Source organism: Nyctereutes procyonoides, unplaced genomic scaffold, assembly GCF_905146905.1.
Source record: "Nyctereutes procyonoides isolate TBG_1078 unplaced genomic scaffold, NYPRO_anot_genome, whole genome shotgun sequence".
NCBI lineage: Eukaryota > Metazoa > Chordata > Mammalia > Carnivora > Canidae > Nyctereutes > Nyctereutes procyonoides.
The window spans coordinates 57,428,319-57,442,510 of NW_026575135.1; the positions used below are offsets into that span (position 1 = coordinate 57,428,319).

Here is a 14,192-nt window from a genome sequence, read left to right on the forward strand (position 1 = left end):
TGTATCCTTTCTCAATTTGATGAGCTCAAGCCTCCCCAAGGTATCCACTTACTCCAAATTTATTCATATGACTAACATAGCTATTCTCTACTTCAACCTCCTATCAGGAAACATTGAGTCATTAAGTGAAATAATATTGAGGTTTCTGGGGAATGCAGGAGAGAACATTTTTCTATTTGGGCACCAAGATGTTTGTACCAGGAAAAGCTACATTGGTGTTCCAGCTGGCTGATAACTGTCTGCAACCCCAAATTCTCCAACTCATTTTATGTTGACAAACGTCCCTCTGTTGGTGTTTGACAAAGGAACGTTCAACTGCTTCTCTGCAAATTGCTTGGAAGGAAGCACCTTCCTTCTCAGCTCTAATATGGTTTATTTAACAACAATGCCAAACAGCACATGCTCTCCTAGAGATCATAGCAGCCTCCGTGGTTAAGTTAAGTAGGAAACCTTTGAAACTGATCAAGGTCCAGTTCCCATGTGCCTTGTTTGACATTAACTGCTGCTTGCCCTTTTATCCAACTTCTCTGGATACAGAAGCCAGGCAACTTAAAAAAAAAAAAATTCCTAAGGGATGGACAGAAGGAAGGGACCCTATTTCCTGATAATAATATAATTCCAAAATTAGTCTTACAAACAAAGGAGGGAGGAGACCTTGAGATCATTGAATTCCCACAGCTGATATAGCTAGCAAAGGTCCAAATTTTGGACCCCTACCAAAATTTCAGAATGGATCTTTTTACCCTTTGTTAATTATAAAATAAATAGATTTCCAGGCCTTTTGGAAAGGAAGGGCCTAAATATGCAGTTTGAAACTGAAAGCACCTAAATTTTGTATTTTCTTAGCAAGATACAACTGATCTTCAGCTCATGGGTATCTTCTCCAAGTTTATAAAGTTTAACTAAAATAGATAAAAGGGATGCCTGGGTGGCTCAATCAGTTAAGTGCCTGTCTTTGGCTCAGGTCATGATTCTGGAGTCCTGGGATCCAGTCCCACATCAGGTTCCTCACTCACTAGGAAGTCTTTCTCCCTCTGCCCCTCCCCCGTTCATGCTCTCTCTCCCTCTCAAATAAATAAATAAAATCTTAAAAAAAAATAGAGGTCAGTGAGAGGTATTTTTGTTTTTTGTCCAGAAAGTTTTCCCATTTTCTTTTTATCTGATAACATGTAGTCCTTGACTTCTGGCTCATGACACAGGTGTGGTCCATGATAACATCCCACTGCCTTGGCCATAGCAATTGAACCATGGGTTAGAATGTGACACGATCGTGGTTGACCAAATTCCTTCTGTGAGACTCTGAATAGATTCCGTGAGAAAGAAGTTCTGTTCCCTGGAGTCGGGTATAAATTAAAGTTCTTTGTCGCAAGTATTATAAGCCAACACTGACTACTTAATGCAAAAAAAAAAAAAAAAAAAGACTTGGAATGGTAGTAAGATAGCTAGTCACAAGGTTTCCCCTGGGCCAAGGAGGAAGGGACATTGTGATGAACAATCCCTTAGAACTTCAGAAAATGGGAGAGGAACTCTTCCCCCACAGAAAATCATGCTTCTTGCACCAAAGAAAGAGGGAAGTGGTTCTGAGCAGGCAGAAACAGATGTCCACTATAGACCGAGGCAGCCAGGGTGTCTTTTCTGGTCTGTGCATGCGGTAGCTCAAATAGGACCAGTAGCAAAGAGGAACCAAATGAGCAGTCCATGCCCTGTGTCTCAGCCTTCTTGCTGCTTTTCTGCTTACACTTGTTCCATTTTGGTCTTTGTCCCTGGCAACCAACAAAATCCTAGGCAAATTAGGCAACACCTAATTTTAACATGAGTGATTTTCAGGCCTAGAGGTTTCTAGGATGTCCTTTTGAAAATTAGAACCACCCTAAATTTGCATATAGTGAATAACATTTCTCAGGATCTTCATGAAATACACCCCTAAGCTTTGCAGGGACTCCTGGAGCAGTTGCTTATCCTTGAGGGAACTTCTGAAATCAGACTTTGGCTGTGGGACTCCATTTCAGGAAGCCACACTATTTCAGAAAGACTTTGGAGGACAAAGGAAGAAACAAACTGACAGGCAATCTCTGAATGAGACCTAGATATTATAGAGACAAATAGACAAATTTACCTATGAGGTAAATATTAGAACTCTTTAGGAACTTCTTATACTTAGCACATCTTGAAGTTACCATTCCTATACTCTCATTGTCCCTATTCTTAATTACTGTTGTTTCTTGGTCTACATGTAAAATATCCCACCTTGAAATAGCTTCTATTATTTGAAGATTCAAGAGGAATGCTTTTTTTTTTTTTTAAGATTTTATTATTTATTCATGAGAGACACACAGAGAGAGAGAGAGAGGCAGAGACATAGGGAGAAGCAGGCTCCATGCAGGAAGCCCAACGTGGGACTCCATCCTTGATCTCCAGGATCACGCCCTGGGCTGAAGGGGGCGCTAAACCGCTGAGCCACCCAGGCTGCTCTCAATAAGAATGCTGTATAGAAAACCCTTTTCTGCAGATGTTGGCATAATAACATGTATGTTTGAGGGGGAAATCTCCACATTTTGTTTCCCTAAGTTGTTGTCACCTTCTGTCAAGGCAGTCACAGCCTTGACAGCAGTAGAGAAGTACAGGCTGCCTGTTTATGCTTTGCCCAGGTATCAGACCAAACCCTGTGCAGCCTGATGAAATGGGTGAACAGTGCATTTTGACAAGGTCCCAGCATTTGAAACAATGAAATCCCAAGGCCTTCCTTGTTACTTTCTTTGAAAATTCTGGTAGGATAAATATCTGTGTTCAGTGGTGAAAGAAGGTTGCACACAGAACTATTGATCAAGTATTTGATTCTTAGTCTGAGGAAGACTTTCAAAGTGCTAGACTTAGAGAAAGTCAAGAGGACAGGATGACATTGCTGAGAAAACCTAGACACAAATGGACAACTACACAAGATTGGCCTTACTCCAGTAAATAGGAATATGACCTCTCTCTAAATGCTTGGAACTCTACCAAGTTAAGATTTTATGTGGGCCCAAAGCACTCTCATTAAAATGCACTTAAACCTGACAGGGTGTTAGTCATTACATCCTAGTGAGGATCATTTTAATCACAGTTTTTTCTCCCCAGTTGAGACAAAATTCACATAAAATACACCATGTTAACCAACTTAAAGTGTAGGATTCATTCATTTTTCTATCTTAACAATGTTGTGCAACCACTGTCCCTGTTTAATTCCAGAACGTTCTTATCACCTCAAATCCCAGTTTATTGACACCTACTTGCAATAGGAGCTTTGATCCTGAGTGAGTTTGCAGGTGGAGAGAAAATAGGAGGGCTGAGTCCTCAGGGGAGGGGAGGAGACATCATGATAAAAGATACTCTTGAAATATTGATCACAGTTTGCTGGGGGTTGTTGACAAAGAGATAAATTTCCAGATTTTTTTTAAAACAATATAGAACAGCAATAGTCTAATTCTTAAAATTAACAGTGTTTAAAACCTGTCTTGCGTCATTGAAAATTACCAAAATGTCAGTCCTTGTCCATACCTCCCAGAAAAGAATGCACACTGAGTCCTGAATCAGCTTCCCCTGGGATATACCTCCACTAACTGGGAGTATCTTCTTAACAGAAATAAGACCAAGATATGATTTAGAGTTGATATGGCTGTCACTGGGGCAATGGGAACTTGCACCTCGGAGCTAGATACCTTATTTGGCATACTAGCTATGCATATTAGGAGGAAAGAATTAAAAGGAAAAGAAATTCAAAAGAGTGCTTTGTACACTTGCTTGAAATCTATCAACCAGGTCCCTGATGTTCGGGTCAAAGATAGGAGCTTTCCTCACAGCAAGTGACTTAAAGCTCATGTACCAACAATGAGTTAGTCACAAATGTCTTATGCAGAGTAACTTTAAGTCAAAGGAAGCAAAGACAGTTTTTGAAATTTAACCTTAGTTTCCTGCTTACTAAGATTTACCAGAAGGTGACTCTAAATGGGTACAATAGACGCTTCACTGAATTATGGTAGTAAATAAAGCAGTAAGCACTTGGAGTGCAGGCTGTGGAAATGACGGAAGAAATCTGCCTTGGGCTGTGATTATTTGCACAAAGCAAAATCAACAAACAACACTCAGGCTGTAAGTAAGTTTCCTGCTGTGCCAGTTTTATAATAAAAGTGTTTTTCTTTTCAGTTGAACTTTCCATTGACTTAAATCATTTATTTCCTTGGAAGTAATTTAAATACATAGCCAGTGAAGTAGTTTACTGTGTTTATATGAAAAGGTAAAGTTTGGTAGCTCACTGCTCATCAATGTGAATATGCTTAAAGGTATTCCTGATATTCTGGAATATCCCTCTGGATCAGAGAAGCTGAATGGCAACCTAAAAATATAGACTTAGAAAAATGAACCAAACAAAGAAAAAAAATGCACATTTGGGTAAAAGATATTCTAATTTATTTGGAAATATCTTAATCTGCTTATCAGAACTATAGGCATCAATTTGTAACCATAACAGAAAAATAGCTTTATGTTAATTCCGGTATCATGTCATTTAGAATAAAATTTTTTTCCCTCTTGCAATTCCAATTGTTGCAAAAGGCAAGCCCTCAGACTAGGCAATCATGATATCACTTGATGGAGGTTGGAAGGGGACTCCTTTCCCAAAGTGGTTCACTGTCTATTTTTATGAGGTCTGAAATTATACCATTGGACATTTATTTCCTGGATTATGAAGTTCTTTTGTTCATCAAGAAGAATCTATTTAAAAAATGCAAATACTCATGGATGGGTGACTCATTAAGCATTACATTTTATTTTAACTTGACCACTAGTTGAGAGTGTTTTGGACAAGTTGATTTTGTCCCTCACTCTTTCTTTCTAGTAATGGATTACCTCTTCCTTGAAGGAAGTGCTTCTTTCCAAATCCAGCCCTGTATTTCTAGTGGGAACTGCCAGTCAGAACCTTCTTCTTTTCCACTCTGATTTCCCTCTACCCCACCGCCAGTGGCAGGTGCATGACTGAAGCCTGTCCAACCATAGTTCCTCACCTCTGTCCACAGACTGGTTCATGTCCTCACATGGGAGCCCAACCCAAGCCAGGACAGAGTGCTTTATTGTACTTTTTATAACTGGAGTTAGTGGAAAAATGCTTTCTTTTCTTTCTGGAGGGAAGATGAGGGCAGCCCATAGTTGCTAATGGCCATGTTTCCAGTCTCTTCTGACATCTCACTTGAGAGAATGAAGTCTCAATGAAGAGAGAAGCAGAGATGAGAGACAGTGTTCTGATGGTATCTGAGACTGTATCCACTGGACTATATGGCTCGTAGCATGCCCTTTCTTAGTTTGTTTACACTTGTGCCAATAAATCACCCTTTCTCCTTAAGCTGTTATGACTGGGACATCTGTCATTTGCAAACAGAGATCTGAGAACTGAAAACAAACATTTTATAAAAGGACACAAGATAACTAGGGGAAGGGTGTTGTTCTAGTCTAGGAATGTGTGTGTGGGAGGTGGGTCAGTCCTATTTGTTGTGTGGTTAAATGGAGGTCATTGTGTGTTAAAGTTACCAACATCTTTGCAGGCTTTACTTTCAAGTGTATTGAGAGGTAGGACAAGGTGACCAAAGTCTCTGAGAATGAAAACTAATATGACTCTGGGGCCACAAGTACTTTAACAATCTCTTGAGCTATTGAATTCAGGTTGAGGAAAGTGGGAGCAAAGGCAGAGCAAGAAAGTGCAATTATTTAAGTCAGTTCAGTTTTCCACCAAATAAGAGAAGCAACATATAGGTCCAAAGAGTCACTGTTTTCATCCATAAATGACCTTAGAATACCTGTCTTTATTTAAATTTATATCTATTCACCATACATTAGGGTTTTATATTTTTTTCTGTACTGGTAGCTTTAAGAAAAAACAACAAATATAGAGAGAAAATGGACAAAGAAGGTGGGATTTCATGTTTTCTAAGCACTCTCAAATCATTAGAGTCCTGGTACTTCTGTGTTATTTTAATTTTGGCGTACTAAAATATCAAAGGGACAAAATTGTTATTAGGCAGCGAATGATACTTTTGTCAACGATGAGATTTATATACCTTGCAATAAGATCTTTTATTCACTAGATTCAAAATAGGGTTGAGAAGTTGAAAGCTTCTCTCGGGTGAACTAGAGAACTTTCTCCAAAGTGATGTACAATCATTATCAGCTTCTTGTTATGCACCTATCTTGAAATCTGGCTATGATGCTCTAGAATAAAGACCTTTAAATGGATAATATCCTTGGATGGATTTTATTCTCTAACTTTTCATGGTGGTAAAAGCCAATTCATAAGTTATCATTATATTCTGTGGGAAGAGAAAAACAAATTGCCCTTTAGCATGTGTTTCAAGATGACTGTGTTACATGCCATTTCAACCCTGGGAAAGTGCTATTCAAAATAGAAAATTAATAGCAAACTCATTTTAAAGGTTTACCATTTGTCCAGGATGCTGGACGTGTCTCACTCCCTGAAGCCACCACATCGCCTACCTTCTCCTCCTCCATTCATTTCCACGATCCTCCTCTTTTTCCAGAATTATTCATGAGTAATAAAGGAAGCCAGAGTAAGAATAATGGCATATTTCTGGCTTTATAAGAGTGCCACACATGAGAGGAAGGCATTTATCCAGAGGACCACAGTTTTCTGAGCGATTCACCAGGCAGAACGAGGCTTGCTCGCTGCTGTAGAGCAGGAATGAAATAGCCTGCTGTGTCGGAGGTACACAAACACACTGGGTAGGGTAAGTGGCTGTCTGGAGGCGGACTGCTTAGGTGTTGCTCACACTTGTCTAACCTGGGGCAAAGTAATCAACATCCCTAAGCCTCCGCTTATTCTTCTGGAATCCATAAATGTACTTACTTCAGAGGCTCTTCTGAGAATTAAATACATGTGAAGTGCTTAGCGAATGCCTGGCACATAGTTTTGAATGTTAACTCATTCTTAATGAGGACAGTCTGAGGGGTTTTCCTTCCCGAATGTGTGTTGATAGTCCCTTAGAGAAGACTTGTTCAAAAATCCAAACCAAAATCACTAACATTTTTCTGAATCACCCAGATAGCATCCTCACCTGGCCTTCCCTGCTTGGTCCTGGCTCGTTTGTTGGCCCTGTGTTAAAACGCTCACTGTTTAGCTTCCTGTGCCTGCATGAGCAAACAAGCCTGTCCACACTTGGAGACAAACTCCACTCCTCACTCCACTCCAGAGCTTCATCCCTCACTTCTTCCTTAGACTCTGCCCTTCCCTCACTGCCACCCAGCTTGTGCAAAGACACTTATCAGGTTTATTTAGCCCAGCTCCTCAGCTTCAGGAACCTCAGTTGCTCTAAGGGACCTCTTCTTCATTCTCAACCTCACTTAACAGTGAAAGTGAACCCAGCCAGGAGTCAGTAATTGGTGTAATGCCACTGTTCATGTGGAATGGAGGTCAGGCCAGGCCAGGCCAGGCCAGCATGGCTGCCTGGCACCAGAGCCCTGCTATTTGCTCTGTTGCCAGTAAAACTATATACCTCACACAGGATGGAGGCCAGTGTGCAACTGTCACATGGTAATACTGACCTCTAGGGGCTGGCTTCCCTTCACATAGAGTCCTTATCTTCTCCTTGAGTTCCAGGACTGTGATGGCAGCCTCTTGCTTCGCTGTTGCCAAATCAGTTTGCAGCTTTTTCAGTTTCCTTTTGTGCTTTAGTTTCTTGAAAAAATAAGAGTTTCTGTCACTAGAGATAGATGCATCAAAGGAATAAAAAGAACTAATGAAGTCTGAACAAACATGGCCTTTGAAGCCCAGCTTTGATTAACTGTTCCCTGTTTATCAAGCTTGAATCCTTTCTGTGGTCTGTGGAACCGAGTGCATGTGCTCCTGTCAAAGCATTACAATACCTAGCAACCAAAGCCACTCTCTACATCAGGGTATCTTTTACCCTCTCTAAGGGTTTTAATCTGCATCTGAACTTTGTATTTTGGTTGCTTATAATAGAGGCAGTTAGAAAGCAACTTTAGTCAGTGGTTGGCATTTTACACTGAGGTGTCAATGCCTAAAAGTGTCTGATTTTTTTTTCCCAGTCTGTAAGAAAACTCACGTGAAAGAGGGAGCCTCTTTCAGAGAGCCTTTCTTCTGTGTCATTTTCCACTCTGACACCATAAAGGTTTGTGTTCAAATAATCTCTGAAGAGTGGGATGCTACCATGAAATGCTGATATTTACAGATATTTACTGTGGCATCTGTATAGGGAAAGTGGTCAGGAGTACAAATCACTAAGCAATAGAAGATAGGAATTGCTTGCTATAAAATAGTCTGATTTTTGACATTGAAACCTTTGAAAAAACTACTTTAGGAAGTTGTTGCCTAACCAAAGGATTCACCTGGAGACTTTATAACTAGAAAGCTCCTTTTATGGATTTCAAAATGAAATCAATTTGTCAAAATTAGATTTATCTATCATTGCGGAAAAACTGTCTGTTGTGAAAAGTGTTGTATTTACACTTGTGTTACTTGTGTTGCTGCCTTTCCACTGAAGAGCTCACTTTGCCAAGTCTTTGTGGATGGGTAATTAGGAAGCCCAGAAAATAAATGACTAACATTTCTTATCAGACATAAATCTTGAGATAGGGAAAGGAATGGTTTTTGTACATCAGGGGAAACTTTAAGTAGCAGGGAATCTTTTTTTTTTTTTTTTTGTGAGTAAAACCAGTAAAATCAGTTCATAAAAGATGGGATTATATAGACATAGATAACCCCATTTTAAAGACAGGTTGTCTTTCAGACCAGAGCAGGATTAGGATTTCATGAAAGCTGAATTAATGCCATACATGTGGCTAAAAGAGAATATTATTCAAATGATAAAGGTAGTCATGGAACTTCTTTAAAGGGAGTTGGAGGGGTAGACTGGCATGGTTCACCAACAGAGTGCAGATAAGAGGTGCCCTGATCCACACAACATGAGTTTCTGGTCTGCTCAGCAGTTCTCTTAGAGTGTAGCTAGTATTCACATATTCATTTCATCTTTGTACTAATTATGAAGCACCCCTTTGGTGTCAGGCATAGTGCTGGCCAGCTGTTGAAAAATCAATGCTGATAAGGCTCCATACCAGTAAGACCTTCTTTACTGAGTTTCTGTTCACCAAAACCCTTCACCATCTGGCTGGTCCTGTAGATTAGTTCAGAGAGAGATGGAGTTGATCAAGAAATATCTGGGCCTGGGTATTTGACAGCTAGCTATATTTCCCATAGTAAACTATAAGGTTGGCATGCTCATCCTTACCACCCTCTCTTGTAAGTTGGTTTGTGCCCGCTCATTCCTGAGGATCTCGTCCATCCCAGGCCTGAGGTGATAATGCCGGTGAGGCCCTGTGTGGTCTTCAGTGTCCTTTCCTGATGCTACTTCAAGACTGTCCCTAGCATCTGGGTGGCTCAGTGGTTGAATGTCTACCTTTGGCACAGGGTGTGATCCTAGGGTCCTGGGATCGAGTCCCAGATCAGTCTTCCTGCAAGCGCTGCTTCTCCCTCTGCCTATGTCTCTGCCTCTCTATGTCTCTCATGAATGAATGAATAAAATCTTTAAAAAAAAAATACTGTCCATGCTCAGACTTTTCAAATTTTGTTTTTATCATTTAGAACTTTGGGGCTAGAATGTGGGAGGAGTGATACAGAGGGAAAGAGTGGCAAAGGGATTTGGAAGAGAGCGCTAACTAAAAGTATCAGAAAAGAACCAAAAACAGTAACAGCATGCAAATTGACACATTAGGGTAAGTGTGTGGATGAATGCACTCTACATGGACATACGTAAAAAAGTGAGATGGGATGATGGGTGGAAAGAGATATTGATAGGTGATGTGGTAATGGTGTCTAGTTATTAAGTATGTGGGTATTTACTATAAAATTCTTTCAGCTTTTCTGTGTTGGAAATCTTGTTTAATGCAATATTGAAAGGAGTAGGCACAGAAGACTGCATTTCCTTACATTGCTTGTCTCTTAATTCTTAATAGATGGTATTCACCTTCTTTTCAGAATGTGTTATAATGCAGATCAGTATTTTTCTGGAAACTTTTCTCAAAGTAGGCATTGATAGTATGTAAACAAAAGCAAAAACTAAAAGTAATTTGGAGAGATTTGGTGAGGTGGCTTCTGGGAACTGGGGTGGTGTCACCAAGGAAAAGTCTTATCAAGCTACATTTCTCTTTCAATAGGATGACTGGATGGATAGAATAACTTGATGTTGTGATGATTCTTAATGCCAGTTAAACATTTCAGCTTTTCAGTTAAAAAAACTTAATTCCTTTAAAGAAAAAAAATTAAATTTCCAGGGGCCTCGGTGGCTCAATCAGTTAAGCATTTGACTCTTGGTTTTGACTCAGGCCATAATCTCAGGGTCTTGGGATCAAGCCCCTTTTCGAGCCCTTCATCTGGCACCATGCTTTGCAGGGAGTCTGCTTGGGATTCTCTCTCTATCACCCCCTACTCACACACTCTCTCTGTCTCTCTCTCTCTAAAATAAGTAAATGAATCTTAAAAAAAAATTCCAATTTCCAGATCACCTTTTTGTCTTTCTCTTGTGGTGATCATATATTTTGCCTTTTTTATTGTTATAATATTTGTCTTATGATCTAAGAAAGAAACTGAGGATATTTGTTTGGAGAGGACAGTATACAGGGGAGTTACAATGTCTGACTTCAGTAATCTAAGGTACTATTTAAGAGGAGAGGAAATTGAGTTAAACAGTATTATTCTAGATACCATGGGGAACAACAGGTATAAAATGCAAGAGGAGGCAAATTTTGGCACAGCATGAGAAAGCACCCTCCAACAATCAGAGCTGCATTCATAACAAGATAGGATGGGTCCTGTCAAAGGCCTCCTCCTCCGGAAATGATCAAGCAGAGGCTGGATGAACATCTTCAGGCAGGCCCATAGTAACCTCTGGGACCTAGGTCAAGAGGTAATTAGAGGTCTGGCTTACCCCCAATTCTTTCCACCTCTGGCTTCCTCCAGCCTCTGAGGGGCACAGCACATGCATGAATGGACACCTCAGCCCTCAGAGTCTCTAAAGTGGGTACAGTTTTCAGGGACCCCTTAAAAATAACTCTTGAATTAGTGAGATGTTGCATAAGAAGGTAAAAGAGGCCCCCAGGGCCCTCAGAACCCAAGGATAACATGACTCAAAATGTGCAAACTTTATTATTTAGCTATAAGGAAAGGGGAAGGGAAATTTAGATTGAAGTTAAAATTGAATAAAGAACCTAAATTGATTGTTAAGATTTCTGTGGGGACCTTTTGGTTATTCAGATAAATTTTAAAAGAGTTTAACATCTTTTTTTTTTTCTTTTCTTCAGACAGAACTGCTGTATGCCATTAATTCGTAGCTCTAACCTAGCCCTTTGGGCATTTCTAAAAATTCAGTTTGCCAACATGTTTTTTATTAGTCATAGACATCAAATGATTTCAGCAATGATAATATTTTCCTTTGCTTTTTTGGCTTTCTATAGCCAGGCAACCTAAGTGTTGTACTTGAACCTAATGGAGTCTGTTGTTGTCTCCTTAGTAACTAGGAACTCCTCTCCATGATTACTGAAAGGAGAGGAAGGCTTTATAGCTTGGAGGTAAATTCCTATTGCCTTGCTCTTTTCCTACTTCTCCTACAGGGTAGACCGAGGGAGGAAATCATGTACTCATGCAATGTTTTGAAAAGGAAATATCTATCCATATCACATTGCTGAATAGCTTGCATTATACCAAGTCATCGGGAATTAGAAACTGTCAGGGAACTATTTATAGATGAGTTACAACACAAAGTTGCCAGCATTGTTTAAAATTTCTTGGTCTTTCCACACACTTTGAACTGTGGCCTCAGATCCTGAGGCTGGGCTTTGTCAACTATTGGCCATGAGAAATTGGGCTGGGCATATGACTTTTCCAGGCCCTTGATCCCATATCATATAACACATAAATGACATACTCATACTATGTGACATACACATAAATGGCAGTACCTAGTACTATGTTTGCCAAGGAGAGGATAGATCTTTCTGTTTTATCATTATTCCTTGAAACACATCAGGGAAACTCTCAACCCTCCCCTAAAAATACTAAAGTATCTTTTCTAAAGATGTCTTAATCTGTACTGCATTGAAAGCAAGATTTCTCTTTTTTCAAGATTGGACTTGTTTTCTTTCTTTCTCCTTCCCCATCTTCTACCAATTCCTCCTCCTTTTCCTTCTCCAAAATTAAGCTTTCTGCAGAACTGCACTGATCTCCTCCTCACTTTGTATGGGTAGACAACACTTAATGTCCTGAAAACAGATGCAAATCGCCTTGATCCAATCTCCTGCCAGAGCTGGCCTGATGCCTGGCAAAGTAGGTGGCTGCCTCTGTGGAATGATGTGAGGAACTTCCTAAAGCCCTACCTCTTAATGCCTGTGGCATCTGTGGCAGGCTTGCTGGAGCATAGCTTCTTCCCACCTTGTCTGAAATCCACCCCATTCAGCCTACCTTCTTTACTTAGCATATATAATAACAAAGAAAGGTTTTGTCTCCAGATGGGCATGGATAAAATGCTTACTACCAAGGAAATAGAATTTGATTTGAATACAGAACATATAAGCAGATTTCTCCTTTCATTTCTTTTCTAATAGTCCATTGTTAATAATAAAACTAATAAAAGTGATAGTAGCTTTTGGATACAACTTGGCTTAAAAAATCAATTTCACATCTCTTACTTTGTTTTATATTTATGCTATCCTTGGGTATATATTTTAGAAGTCCAGGAATGACAAATATGTGCCTCATAGCCTACTTTCTACTCCACGGTAGGCCTTTGATTTCGGGATTCTTTTACCCTGGCTTGCGTACTTGGCTTCACCATCCTTAGTCCACACTCCCAGCAGCCACTGCTCATTGATAATACCTAATTGTTATTTATGATCCTGGATCTATTTTATAGGTGAGAGAGTTGAAGGCTCGGAGAACTTGAGCAGACCATGGTAACCATGATCTCTTAGAAAGTAGGTAGCTGAATTGACTTGAACCGAGTTTAATTCCAAAGGCTGATTTTTCTTCCCAGTGGCAGCATAAAGCTTTACTAATCAATAGCACTATTACTTTGTTAAATTACTTAAAGCTAACTTTTGATAGAGTGTGAATTGCTCTAATTAGAAGCAGAAAGGCAATAAACCAGCTTGGTTATAAACTTTTTTTTAAATTTTCTTTTATTTATTTATGATAGTCACACACACACACACACACACACAGAGGCAGAGACATAGGCAGAGGGAGAAGCAGGCTCCATGCACCGGGAGCCCGACGTGGGATTCGATCCTGGGTCTCCAGGATCGCGCCCTGGGCCAAAGGCAGGCGCTAAACCGCTGCGCCACCCAGGGATCCCAACCAGCTTGGTTATAAAAGAGCAACACTGAAGCGTGGTGGTGAGACACTTGCAGCCTGGACTGCCATGATCTTGCTATATATAGAACCTAAGAAATAAAGCAAAGTTCTGATGAACCCAGCTAAGAGCTACCTGTGCCAGGTGTCTTAATTTCTCTCATCAGAGGGTCTGGAATTGATCCTGTTGATTGTGGCCATTCTGTTCAATCCTCTAAAGTGACAAATCAGATGAAACCTTCTTATATAACACCTTAAATGAAAAACCAAGCACATAAGCAAAATGCAGGGATGCCTGGGGGGCTCAGCAGTTGAGCATCTGCCTTCAGCTCAGGGTGTGATCCAGAGATCTGGGGATCTTGTCCCACATTGGGCTCCCTGCATGGAGCCTGCTTCTCCCTCTGCCTATGTCTCTGCCTCTGTCTCTGTGTCTCTCATGAATAAATAAAATCTTAAAACAACAACAACAACAACAAAAATGCAGCCTAGTCTTCTTTCATTTAATAAGGTCTTTGGGGGAAATTGTTAAAACACAAACCTTTAGACTTCATCTCAAACTTGACCAAGAGTTGAGCCTCACATGACCACTGTCGACATTTCACGACCAATAGTCAGACTTTGGAAATCACAGCTGATCCTCTTCAGCTCTTTGCAGTATCCCTTCCATTTGAGTAGCTTATTTAACGTTACTACATGCTATAGAAATAAATTTTAATTCTGTTCCCTATACCCAGGAAGTGTGGAATTTCTAATAAAAAGAAAACAAAATCCTAGTAACTAGACAGATATCTTGACT

General features: G+C 40.1%; 1 protein-coding gene across 1 annotated transcript in view; it reads right to left on the reverse strand.

Annotated features, from left to right (window-relative positions):
* CCDC192 (coiled-coil domain containing 192) overlaps nucleotides 1-14,192 on the reverse strand; it is a 178,187-nt gene that overhangs the window by 58,919 nt on the left and 105,076 nt on the right. Inside the window, exon 5 of the mRNA XM_055301523.1 lies at nucleotides 7,582-7,714. Coding sequence (XP_055157498.1) covers nucleotides 7,582-7,714 — 133 coding nt within the window. The remainder of the gene's footprint in view (nucleotides 1-7,581; nucleotides 7,715-14,192) is intronic.